Genomic DNA, 13,779 nt, shown 5'->3' with positions numbered 1-13,779 from the left:
ATGAATCCTTTGCACGTTATGGTCCACTTTCTTATTTTTCGGCTCCCAAATGCTGAATCGGATTAAGGTCGTTTCACTGTGCAGGATGATCCAACTGCTTTGGCGTTCTATACAGTAGCCATTCTATAACATATTTAGTAGCGAACTTAGGACCATTATCATGCTGGAAGACCTATGTTGAATATAAGCACAACTTCCCAACACTTTCATGCAGATTCATTTTTAAAATGCTGAGGAAGTCTGTTTTATTCATTGTTTTCTCAATAAACACCAAATTTCCAACACCAGTGGCCGACACACCATAACTGAGGTACCTCCGTGCTTCACAATTGCGGCGATGTTTTATTCAGCGAGAGCTTATCCTTTGGATCTCCACATGTTTGATGGTTTTTTTCACCAAATATTTCAGATGTAGTTTTATCAGTGAAAGCAACATTTTTCCAGAATGAGAAATTCATATTTTCACACTTTTTAACAAAGTCGAGGCAGCCCCATGTATCCCATTTTCATGTGAATCCTACATTCAATTTGCGGCCTCAGGACAAAATAATATACAATTATGAACAAGCTCAGTCACAGTTCCATCCCCGGCTATACCCAGTCAACTGTTATTTCTCATACAGGACTATAATTTTTGATTTTGATTAATATAATCTTTTGGGACAGTATGGGGAAGGAAAAAGTGATATAAAAGCATGAAAAAGTCAATCCAGTTAGCATTCCTTAGTTTAAAGCTGTCGCGGTTACCTAAACGGACTTCGTCCCTTACAATGGAAAAGTTTGAATTGATTACGATTGATGAGGAATACCTTGTTTCTATTCAAAACTGCAGCTATTACCCCATACTATGGATATACTTTCAAATACCCTTCGAAAATTGAGCGAATGTTTTATGTAATCCTTTTCCTGATATCGGTTATCCAGTTTATTGGTGAAGTTACTTATGTATCGAAATATTTCCCCGAACTGGCAGTAATAGATTTCACAGAAGTGGTATCCCACGTTGGGTTCGGTGCGCTTTGTTTCACGAAAGTTACCGTCATAGCAATTTATCGCAAAACCATTTCAAAGCTCATGTTTAATTTAAAAACAATGTTTCCCAAGACGGCTTACTTGCAGGAGCAATTTCAGGTTCGAAAGTATCTGACAACTGTCCTGAAAACGTCGAAATATTGGATTAGCTACTTTTTCCTGGCACACATGGGTTTCACAATTGTACCAATTTGCCAGTCATGTTTTGACTACTATCTTACGGGAAATTTCTCGTACTTAACGCCTGTCCGTGCATGTTATCCGTTTAGTTATTATAAAGATCCTTTGATTTATTCAATTGTATATTTTCATCAATTTTGGGGTGTCTATTGGATTGGATGCCTCATTCTTTGTACGGATTTATTGCTGGGAAGTACACTTCTTCAAGTCTGCATGCATTATGATTCAATTGGGAAGCAATTCTCGGAAGTGGGAAAGGGTCAAGGCGATATGGAAACGATTCGATATTTGGGACGGTATCACTGGATTGTCACAAGGTAAGATGTTACTGTTGCATTATTATTGCGTTATTATTAAGGTATATTATCCTATTAGCATTTTTATTTTGTTGGGGAGACTAGATTTACACTTTCGAGTATTGCAATGTACACCTCGTTCACGGCCCAAGAGGTTCCCTGTTATTTCGACGACTTGCTGGTCCCGTCGACGTTGCCTCAAAATCCATCTAATTTTTCACATCCTTCCTTTCATCCTAGCATTTTGCCCTCCTTTTATCACAAATGCCTATCTCCTTTGATTCATAGCTAATTCCCTAATTAATTCCAGGAACTATTCTTTTGAATTAAGCGTTAGTAAAATTCCCTCCCGTCTATTACCTTCCTAAGCTCATTAATTCTCAGTTGCTACAAACATAAATATTTTTTTTCTCTTCGTTGTTGTTATGCTATGTATTGCAGGCATACAATTAAATGTATGACGTGTAAGTGAGGTAGATTGTTGTGGTGCAGAAAGATTAGCTATGGGTCAGTCCGATGGCTGCAAGATCTGCGTACAAGAAAATAAGCCGTTTTATCAGCTGTGAGATGAGCCGAAAGTTTAGTTGCCTCGAAAAAAAGTAGTGCTCTTAGGCACTGACCAGATAAGATGTTTATGATTATAAATAGTAATAAAAATCTAAATAAGTATTGTGCAAATTTCGAATCTGCGTTAGTGTGATATACTAGGTGACCTAATCTCTGGTTTGCCGACCTATTATATATAGTACGATTTGTCTTTAGCCTCAAAATAGACCTCAGTTTCCGCGATTACCTCTTCATCGCTAAATTTTTTTCCAACGAGCATTTTCTTGTGGTCTGAGGACAGGAAAAAGTCGCTGGGGACCGGACCTGGATTCATGCATTGTCTTGATGAAACAGCACTTTTTTTTTCCTCAAATGGAGCCATTTTTCCGCAACTTCATCCTTTAAACGCTCCAATAATAGTGGCTAAAGTACTGAGCAAGAGAGTAAGTAGCTATCGAAATACGTAGTTTTATTTCACTCTATAACGTTATGTAATAGTTGCTGTTGATGGTTTTCCCTGCTTATCGATGACTACTATACCATACGCATCCCAAAATACTGCTCTGGTTTTTGGTCGATTGTGAGCTCGCGCGGCACCCACTTTGTACAGAGCTTTTAAATACCGAAACATTCATTCAACTTATTCAACTTATTCAACACGTTTCCCTTCTCTTTAGATCTTTCCACTCTCAGGTATCTTGATCAACTTCACTTTGCGGTTATCCAAAATTATTTTGTGGACCTTTTTGATATTTTCGTCGGTAGTCCGTTTAGAACGTCGATTGCATGCATTGTTCTCGGTGCTTATTTCGCCTCGTTTAAACTTAGCAAACCACTTCTCGCCAGTTAATTTTCCTTGTGCAAAGTCCGAATGATTTTTATAAAGCCAAGTTTTGGCTTCAACAGTTTTTTTTTCGCCAAAAAGCAATGCATTATTACGAAACTCGTTTTTATCCATTTTCTTCAAGCTAACAAAAGTTGTTCACTCAAAATGCTCTATTCCAAAAACTGATAGTCCAACATCTGTGAAATTTGTACGCGTGTCTTTTCAAGGCTAGAGTTAACTAAAAATCATGGATTTAATACTACTGTATGTTAGCCGAATTTTTCAGTCCGCCTACTCAAACGTTTTTATGATTGTTTCTACGGCACCCAAATTGTGTTCAGTGAAACAAAGTTACGCATTACATCTTTCTATATCTTCCGACGGAATAAACTTCTGTAACTTATAGTATTCGCTGTATTTGGGGCACTCCTAAGGAGAGAACAAAAGGAAATTTTGTAGCTCGGCCGCGTCGTTCGCGTGCCATGTTTTCAGGGAATATAGTTTCGCCTCCGTAATTGATAATAGTCGGCCCGATGTTCATGAGTTTTGTGGAAATCCTATTATTAGTGACAAAGTGAAAGTACCCCCAATTTGTAATTTTTATGAGAATGTATAATACTACATCCACAGAAATGCGAGAATTATGTCATATTTACAGTGAATAGTTAACATGTAGTACTAAAGACTCGCATAAGAAGCAGCTACTTTCACCGATTCTGCGCTTATATCTGTTTTAAGAAAAATGCTAAATAATGCTCAACTGTTGCTGTAAAATCTGATATTATCGCAAGTGGAATAATATCATATTTAAAACCTCATGGTGGAACTACCGGTAAATATTTGTACTCCCGGTGACTCAATTCACGCAGCCGTCGTGCTTTGCGTTTTCCTTTCGGGTTTCTTCTGAATAGGGGCTATTGAGGCGTTTACTGTGATTCTGTTTTCCCCTGACCTCAACATCTCCTCTATGAGATCATCCTTTTCTTCACCGAAAAGCCGCAGACAATAGGACATCATGTGCTCCTAGTCCTTGGGTATGGCGGGGCATTTGAAACTATCGGGAAGCTTATCCAATCCATGTTTTTGCTCGCTAATAGGTTCTTTAGCTGCTCTGTACAATATCAATGAAGTTGACTGGCATGTTGAATTCATCCTCCTCTGATTCGCAGCATTACCACTACTCCCACACAGACAGGAGCCACGTACAGGAGAATGGATTTTATCATTGCTGCGATAAGCAGCCTGCGACAGTGCCCCCCCCCCCCTTGCTAGGAAATATCCGCATACTCCTTGAAATTCAGCTTGCCATCGATTAACAGCCCAGATATTTCATGATTTTGAACTTTCAAACAATCTTGTGATTGTCAATCCCTATATTGATAAAAATTGTTCTTCGTCCAATTGACTTCAGAAGTTCCCGTATTCCTCTTTCAGCTGGCTGTATTCAGATTCCCCTTGCCATCTCACAAAGTCTCCCCGCTCGGTTTCTTGCTGCCTTGCAAACGTCGTCGCGACATTCATGCGCCGCATGCCTCAGTTACATACTGAGCTAACTTCACTTTCGTAGTTGTTCTCTTAGGACAGTGGTCCCTCTTTTAAAATCTTTGGGAATGTCTCACTCCCTGTAGACCAATAAATCATTCTAATTTTTAGCTTGCAGAGCGCCTTCGATTGCTGCTTTCATTTCCAATTGAGAGAAAGATGTCCTGTTGGTCTCTTTGAGTGTAGTCCTTAGTCACTCATCAGGCTATCTTTTCTCATCAACAAGGTGCGAGGTACTTAGGGTTATCCCCTACCTTGGAAGGTGAACACGTACTTGACGATAATTAATACCATGTCCACCTTTCGATAAGGATGTGACCCCTGGTGTTTGCATCTTGCTGTTCCCATACCAAGACCCACGCGTTAAAATCGACTGCAATTATTTTCGGGCGATAATCTCTAGCACCGGCACCAATTGAATTCAGGATCCGAGTGCATATCCAACTGTTTAAATGAATATATGCATTATGTCCATCCAGTCCGAGGCTCATTATTTGATTCTGCACTCTTCTCTAGAAATACTGTTGCTGGGTCGAGGGTAAGTTTACCAAAGCGTGCCAGAGTTTCAAATTTCCCGATGAATTTCCAAAAATGATCATCTATATCCTCCTGTAATGACTTCAGTCCCGCATACTACGGAGTACGCTACTCGAATCCTGGACTTTGCAACAGAATCGTCGACCATTGTGGAGTACAAGTACTGTAAGTTTATGACACCAAAATTTCACCGACTGACGCTGGATCATCCTCATCCATACGGATTAAGTGACCCGCCCACCGTAACCTATTGAGCCGGATTTTATACACACCCGGACGGTCATGGTATCGCTCATAGATTTCGTCGTTATGTGGGCTACGGAATCGTCCATCCTCATTTAGGGAGCCAATTCTTCTTCGGAAGATTCTTCTCTCGAACGCGGTCAAGAGTTCACAATTCTTCTTGCTAGGAACCCAAGTCTTCGAGGAATACATGAGGACTGGCAAGATATCTTGTACAGTAGGAGCTTTTGACCCTATGGTGAGACGTTTCGAGCGGAACAGTTTTTGTAACCTGAAATAGACTCTGTTGGCTGGCAACAACCGTGCACGGATTTCATCATCGTAGCTGTTATCGGTTGTGATTTTCCATCCTAAATAGGAGACATTATCAACGGTCTCAAAGTTGTATTCTCCTATCCTTATTCTTCCTGTTTGACTAGTGCGGTTTGATGTTGTTGGTTGGTTGGTTTTCGGTGCTGACGTTACCCCCATATACTTTGTCTTGCCTCCATTGATGTGCAGCCCGAGACCTCGTTCCGCCTGCTCGATCTGGATGAAGGTAGTTTATACATCTCGGGTGGTTCTTCCCATGATGTCGATATTGTCAACATAGGTCAGTAGATGGGTGGATTTAAAGAGGATCGTACCTCTTGCATTTACCTCAGCATCACGGATCACTTTCTCGAAGGCCAGGTTAAATAGGATGGATGATAGGGCATCCCCTTGTTGTAGACCGTTGTTGATGTCGAATGGTCTTGAGAGTGATCCTGCTCCTTTGATCTGAACTCGCACATTGTTCAGGGTCAGCCCAGTCAGTCTTATCAATTTCGTCGGGATACCGAATTCTCTCATGGCCGTGTACAGATGAATAGATGGTGCAACTGTTGTCCATATTCCAACAGTTTTTCCATCGCTTGCCGCAGAGAGAAAATCTGATCTGTTGCTGATTTGCCTGGAATGAAAAGCCTCTTTGGTATGGGCCAATGATGTTCTGGACGTATGGGGCTATCCGGCCTAGCAAGATAGTGGAGAATATCTTATAGATGGTACTCAGCAACGTGATACCTCTATAATTGCTGCACTGTGTGATTTCTTCCTTTTTATGTATGAGACAGATAATGCCTCCTTGCCAATCGTCAGGCATTGATTCGCTGTCCCATACCTTGAGCACAAGTTGATGAATCACTTGGTGTAACTGCTCGCCTCCGTATTTAACCAATTCGGCTGTAATTTCATCGGCTCCTGGTGACTTATGATTTTTAAGCCAATAAATTGCACGGACTGTTTCCCCTATACTTGGTGGTGACAGTATTTGTCCGTCGTCTTCAGTTGGCGGGACCTCCAACTCCGGTTATTCAGTAGCTCATCAAAGTTCTCAACCCATCGCTCTAATATGCCCATTCTGTCGGAAATCAGATTTCCCTCTTTGTCTCGGCAGGATGAGCACCGAGGTGTATAAGGCTGCTCCTGCTGACTTGTTGGCAAAACTTTCGCGCCTGGTGCGGTTGCTCCTTGTACTTTTCTAGTTCACAGACTTGTTGGTTCTCCCTGGTTTCCTTTTTCCGTCTTTGGAGTAGCTTCTCCGCTCGACGGAGTTCGCGATAAGTCTCTTTACGTGCCCGCATTCTTTGAGAATGCAACATTACTCGGTATGCAGCATTCTTCCGCTCCATTACTAGCTTACATTCATCGTCAAACCAGCTGTTCCGACTTTTCTTGCGGCTGGGAACTAGTATGTTTGTGGCCGTATCCATGATAATGTTCTTCAGGTGATTGTGAAGATCATTTGTTGATGCTTCATCTCCAGGACCTCTGTTGACTATGGTTATTGCAGCATCCATTTCCCTCTTACAGGTGTCGCGGAGGGCTGTGTTGTGCATGGCTTCAGTATTCACTCTCACCTGATTGTTAGAGGGGATCGTAGGTGGTGTCGTAATTCAAGCTCAGAGCACCATGCCAACGAGATAGTGATCCGAGTCTATATTGGCCCCCCTATATGTTCTGACATTCATCAAGGCTGAGAGGTGGCAGCGTTCAACCAGCACGTGGTCAATTTGGTTGAAAGTGGTCCCGTCTGGAGAGGCCCACGTATGTTTGTGAACCGCTTTCCGCGCAAACCAGGTACTTCCAACAACCATTTCATGTGATACTGCTAACTGGATAATGCGCAATCCGTTATAATTGGTATGCCTATGTAAGCTATGGGGGCCGACGTATCGTCTGAATGCAGGTTCCGTCCCTACTTGACTGTTGAAATCTCCAAGTATGATTCTGATATCATACTTGGGACAGGCTTCGAGGGTCCTCTCAACTGCCCCGTGGAAGGCATCCCTCTCCGACTCTGCAGTCTCCCCTGTAGGGGCGTGAACGTTTATGAGGCTTATATTTCTAAACTTGCCTCGCAAGCGCAGAGTGCATAGCCGTTCGCTTATATTTTCAAAGCCGATAACAGCAGGTTTCATTTTTTAGCTGACTAAGAAACCTACTCCGAGCATATGGTTCACTGGATGGCCGCTATAATATATGGTGTAGCGGCTCTTCTCCAGGAAACCGGTCCCTGTTCATCGCATCTCTTGTAACGCTGTTACATCAGTCTTATATTGGGGCAGGGTATCGGCTAGCTGCCCAGCAGCATCCAGCGACGGTAATTGCGGGAGAAAAATTCCGCGCATAAGGTCTGACGTTAGCTCTGTGTATGTGATGCAGTACATTGGTGTGCGCCTACGTGGCTGCGGGCATTTGATGTTGCACAGCTGTTTATGGTTAGTTACATGAGATGGGGACAGACACAAGAAAACCTAAGTGTGATCGACACTTCTTAGACACATTATTAGATACACAATAAGATTCCGTTCTCTTTTGATGCTGGATTTTCTCCTCCTGTGTACAATTTTCTTAGGTTAAACATAAGGAATTTTAACCTAGAGGTATATGGTGTTAATGTGCGGCACCTAAACCTCCAATCGGAGGGGGAGGGGAAGGGGGAAATGGATTAGAACATACTAGACATAAAGGTGGTGATATATGGTTGATTCTTGTAGGGGAGGAGGGAGTGTGGGAAATAATAATAATAATCGTTGGCGCATCCAATTGGATCAGGGCCTCGAAGTGTGTTAGAGCACTTCATTCAAGACCGTAACGGTAACTACAGGATTACGGAGTAAGCAATGTGGTCAGCATTGCGCTCGCCCGAGATTATTACTCTGATTTGACTTAGGTACTCATTCACAGCTGAGTCGACTGGTATCCGAAGTCAAATCACGATATAAACGCCACTGCCTCCAGTGAGATTTAAACTTCAACCTTCCATCCGACAAGCTTGTGCTCTAACGACTCAGCTATCCAGATACAGTGTGGGAATTGGTCGGAGGAAATTTTCCGCAGCGATTTCAGGCCCCATATATTCAGCGATTAAAAGCCTTAGGTATGAGAGACATCTTTCTAGCAATTTCACTGCGTATCTAGCCATGGCAGTATCTATGCGTGGCGTTTGCGCGGAATAATAAAGGACTTGATAAGAAATGTACTTCCTGCCATTGTTATTTTGAAATATGTCGGTACAGTGACAGAGGGTCTGCCTTTCTTTGAGTCGTAGTCTCTTCATGTGATGTGGGAGACATCAGATTAGAAGATGAATCCGGATGTCAATCTCTCTCAAATGCCTATCTGTTTGTCTGCATACATCGTCACATGAACATGATCATGTTCTTTATATGCTTAGCGTAGTGGGCTCTTTCTTCATTTACAAGTTTGTTTCATTTACAACTTTCTTTCATTTTCAATGGTATTTCAGATTAAGCGATGATTTACGCAAGGTCTTCAGTGTAATAATTTTGATGAATGTTTTCATATCCGCTTGCACGATATGTTTCATTGCATTACAAATTACTTCGGCAGAGGGAAGAGTCCATGCAGCGAATTACGTAATGACTTTTTTGTTCCTTTCTGCTCAGGTTTACCAGATCAGTTACTTCGGAAGTAAACTAAACGAGGCGGTAAGTTAAGCCAAATCAGCGATACTACATGTATTATAGAATATCATGCATAGAGAATGAACTTAGATTATTGAACTCCATCTTTGTAGAGTGACAACTTTGCTTCGGCTGTATATAATCATAACTGGTACAGTCAAACGCCGGAATATAGGAAGGCAGTGCTATTTATCCTGTTGAGATGTCAAAACAATTCTCATCTATCCGTGGGCGGGTTTACCACTTTATCTGTCGCAACGTTTGGTCAAGTATGGATTTTTGGATCAGGAGTTTAGAGTTTAGTTATCTTTATATACTTACATATTCCAGGTCTATCAATACTCTTACAAAATATTCGCTATTTTGAACTCAACGCATTGAACATATAATAAATGTGAAAATTGATAGTTGCAACTAGCTGAAATCAACTACATTTTGATAACATGCATTAAATTATAGAATTACCTTAAGAAAAATTAAATATGGAATGATTCAGTAATGATTCTAAATGTTACACTGCATTTCAATGGTAAAAAATGCAAAATCCATTTGATTGCTGAGTAGTAAAGAGTATGTAGTAGAGTCAAAATGTGTAATTCAATTCAAAATAAAAAGATCACTTACCTTCATTTGCAAGGTGATTTAGTTTTGCTTAAATATCTACAAAAATGTCTAGAGGGTGATCGCTAATTCGGTCTATTAAAAGAGTTTCACTAGAGATCATTTACAAGATATTAAGACAAGTTAACCCAGGCTCACAAATGGGTTTTCAATATTTTCCAACTTTTTACTAAAAACTCTCTAATTTGCTTCTTACTTCGATCTACTTCATTTTCTACTTCGGACCAATTAGTGTCCTAGTCCACCATATACTGTGTAATGACCATCCCGGTTACCACCCTTTGATTTTTGCTCTGTATTATAATAAGCTATGATGCACTGTTTTATCTTAGGCGCCTTAAGCCAAATTTCAGTAATATTATTCATTTGTCGATTATCGACTTTATAATCGTCTCGCTGATCGAAACGATACGCAAAGTCGGGATTATCTTTTTGATTTGTTGACCACTTTGTTTTTTTTTTTCATTTGCTAACCTGTTGCATTAATATGCCCAGTTTGCTTTACGTCGATTGAACTGTGCGTTCGGCCGTGTCGTAACATCATCTGCATAACAAACCAAGCGCGACTCTTCTGGCATGTGGGAATCAATGTCGGAAAGCGTTTCAGAGATACGGCCCTAGGATAGATCCCTTCCTCTTCTGACCTTCCAGTGTCTCATAGAAGAGCGGTTTCTCAAATCATTCCTCAACATTGATAAAATGCCTTGCATATCTGCTTTACTTATGGAATTGAAGCCATTCCTGATATCTAGCTTAACGAGAAATACTACTCCTCGAGATCGACCACCTTCACGACCTCTGTGGTAGCATCCACCGTAAATCACTTTCCCGGCAATGTCAAGCGTACAAAGTGATAGGCAAACAGACCGCACTCCAGTGTCTCCTTTCTCTTTGATTAACGCGATAATTTCCATCTTCCAGCAGTAACAAAAATGCCCGCTCCACGTATGTACTGAATGCGTCGACCAGTAGGCCGACTGACAGTGAAACACTAGTTCATGTATAATACCTCCGCTGGGGTGCTGTTGCGTCTTGGTACCTCGTTACTGGTCATAGACTAGTTATTTTGGCACCAATCTGAAGCTGGTGTATAGAGAATAATGGCCGCACAATACGGTCCATCTGTTCAGTATTAAGCGAACGATTTTTCGGGTCACCAGTATATGGCCAAGATTCCATGGATCCTCACTTACCTTTTCGACTAATTCTTGACAGCGGGGAACTTTGCTTTTATTTAGTTTATCTGTATTCTGTGATTGTGGCACATGCTTCTCTCATTTGTTTGAACTTTGTTCCAAACGGCGGGGCTTATGAGACGCGTTAGATAGCTCGGCATCTTACGGCTAATACCTTCCGGGGTATGGAAGCCGTGCAGACCGCCATTTTGAGATACTTAACTGAATCAACGATAGTGCCAGCTGTAGGTCCTTCATCCCCTCGGCTGTGGTTGTTCAAATAGTTTGTTGAGGACTTTCGCAAGGGTCTTGTCCTCAGTATAAAGTCCTTCTTAATTGCTTTACCTGGCGAAAATAGTTAGGTGCACCCTCTTCACCCCTGAGGTTTGACCATCGCTAAGCTTATCCCGAACTAGCTAAGCTTATATGGACGGATTAGCGGTTACTCTAGGGTACCTGAACAACTAATACCGATTCAATGTCCACTACCCGATTAAATTTTTGAAGAGGCTGGCCCGAGATACACGCCGCGACCTACCTCCTTGGTAAAACCAGGCTAACATTAACCCATCGACACATCCGCAGAGAGCTGCCAGCGGCTTTGAGGATCCCTAGTACGTTCCAATATATACTGTCCGCTCACGGTTCGTTCTTCGGTGAGAAACTTACTCAACGTCACCATGCAAGAAGCAGGTTAGAACTACTTGTTTGGCCTCAACGAGGACGTCAGTCCCCGTATCGTGAGGACCCGTTAAGGATTGCAGACTATCCCTGATTAGAAGGAGTTGAGATTCAATATTAATGGACGCATTGATAAACCTAGGTCCATCTTCGCTCGTCAGAACGAATCACATTATAATACCATCGAAGACACTTTACTAGCACGATCAGTACAATTCTATATCGATCACACGGATGCCCTCATTTCGGGTGCGTCAAGTATCGTTCATTATGTTTCGTAGTTGGCCAACACTTAGAACCATGGAGAGCGACAAGGTGGATGACATTGTGTTAAGTTTCGGATTTGTGATATTATTAGATGAATCGATCACAAGAATACAATTCCTGTTGTTATATTTTACTAGCACATGGAGTAACACTAACTTAAAAACTCCTCTCTTGCCCGGCACAATATCGAACGAAGAACTATGGAAGTATACGAGTCAGGTTCCGCTTGACGCGTTGATTAGAAGGTGGGGTTTGCGGATGATAAGTCACACTTTATAATAGGGGGCAGCTCCATTGCTAGCTATGGGATGTATTTGAATCCAGTATCTCAGGCTGAAATGAGTGGGTTAGTTTAGAGCAGGAGTGTAGGTTTCTCGGGAAGACCTAGGGGAGCTGTTGCACATTATGGCGAGCTGACGCCAATAACGCGTGGATATGGTTGACGTACCATAAGTCATTTAGCGGATAAAGGCAACCATAAATTAATACAAATTAATGACAATTGTAACTGCTATTACAATTTAAAGCGAACGGTTGCGTTTTATTATCTGTTGCAATTACCAAAAATATAGTTTCAACCCTTTAAATTTCCATTTGCTTAACTACACTAGCCAGTTAAAACGACTAATCCATCCTACTTGTGAATATCCTAAATAAAAAAAATTACTCACTTTCTGATTATTATTGCATTAACTTTTGACCAACTAGGGGCAGTCGCTCCAAACAAACGCAAGGGTGTAAAATCCGTGCACCTCTTTGGTTAACGTTCAAATCCAACGCAGAAAGCAGTGCAGTGTGAGGCGGGCACAAACTGTATCCTACTGATCCTAATGAAAATGTCATACTAACAGAATAATATCCAAGTATGTATGTACCATGGAATGCAAGATATTTACATCCTTGTGCTGAATGCTTACTTTCTGATTTTTAGTCACACAAAAATTAAATTTTGAATATTAAATAGGATGCAAAAGTTCATGGATGATAATAGACTTTAATGAATTAATTAACGATTAATGGATTAATCAATTCGTCAATAACGTAATTTCCTAACATAACTACGTAAGCTTTTCTCTTATGAAAATGCTCTGTGCATGGAATGATTCCCACCTACATCTTGTTAATGAGATAATAATTAGACGAACAACTAATGAGGATATCAAAAATTAAACGTATCCCCAACACGTGCCACTCATGCTGACTGTTTCAACTGTTCCTAAGAAGATGGTTTACTTAATGCAGTCATAAGTGATCCGTCTGCAAGAGAGATGGCCAAGGAATATCTCCCCAAAACTTTCAACGAATTTATCTCAACCCCGCTTTTTTATTTCGCCTTGATTGGATGGGATCCTTGTGATCGGAACCCGAGGCTCCATTCTTCACTATATTGGCGGGGATTTTTCTATTTTGGACTAATTAATCTATTTTGCTTTGCAAGTAGTCAAGTGAGCGTGATATTCATTAATAGTTCTTCAACGCTATTGGAAAAGTCACCAGCATTTGTTTGTGTCCTTTATACTTTTATATGTTACGGGAAGATAGTAACCCTTCTTTTGAAAAAGAATGAATTGTGTGAGCTTTTGGATAAAATGGATCAGATATTCCCTCGAACACTAAAGCAGAGGAAAGCGTTGAAATTTCGCCGGTTTTATGATGAGCGAACTATTGTTTCGCGGTTAACTATATATTCTTCGATTATCACCATCTACATGTACATAGTCACTTCGTTGCTGAATTCGATTCATGGATTTTTCAAAAGCGGCCATTTCGCTTATTTACCACCAATTCCAATGTGGCAATCATTTCAAATAGACTCGTTCCTTTCTTATGCCGCACTCTACTTTCACCAATCCTATGGCATTCATGTTTGCAATGCATCCATA

The 13,779-nt window shown here is 41.1% G+C and overlaps 1 protein-coding gene across 1 annotated transcript; it reads left to right on the top strand.

The window, feature by feature from the left end:
• Window positions 1–1,092: 1,092 nt before the first annotated feature.
• LOC119651099 (putative odorant receptor 92a) lies at window positions 1,093–9,764 on the top strand. The gene is made up of 4 exons (XM_038054493.1): window positions 1,093–1,529; window positions 8,975–9,176; window positions 9,266–9,421; window positions 9,483–9,764. The coding sequence occupies exons 1-4, from the start codon at window positions 1,093–1,095 to the stop codon at window positions 9,531–9,533; spliced, it is 846 nt and encodes a 281-aa protein (XP_037910421.1). The 3' UTR covers window positions 9,534–9,764.
• Window positions 9,765–13,779: the final 4,015 nt, after the last annotated feature.

The sequence above is a fragment of the Hermetia illucens genome, chromosome 1 (assembly GCF_905115235.1).
Source record: "Hermetia illucens chromosome 1, iHerIll2.2.curated.20191125, whole genome shotgun sequence".
In the NCBI taxonomy this organism is placed as follows: Eukaryota; Metazoa; Arthropoda; class Insecta; order Diptera; family Stratiomyidae; genus Hermetia; species Hermetia illucens.
The sequence above is the reverse complement of the archived record's forward strand: the minus strand, read 5'-3'. Positions and strand labels throughout refer to the sequence as shown.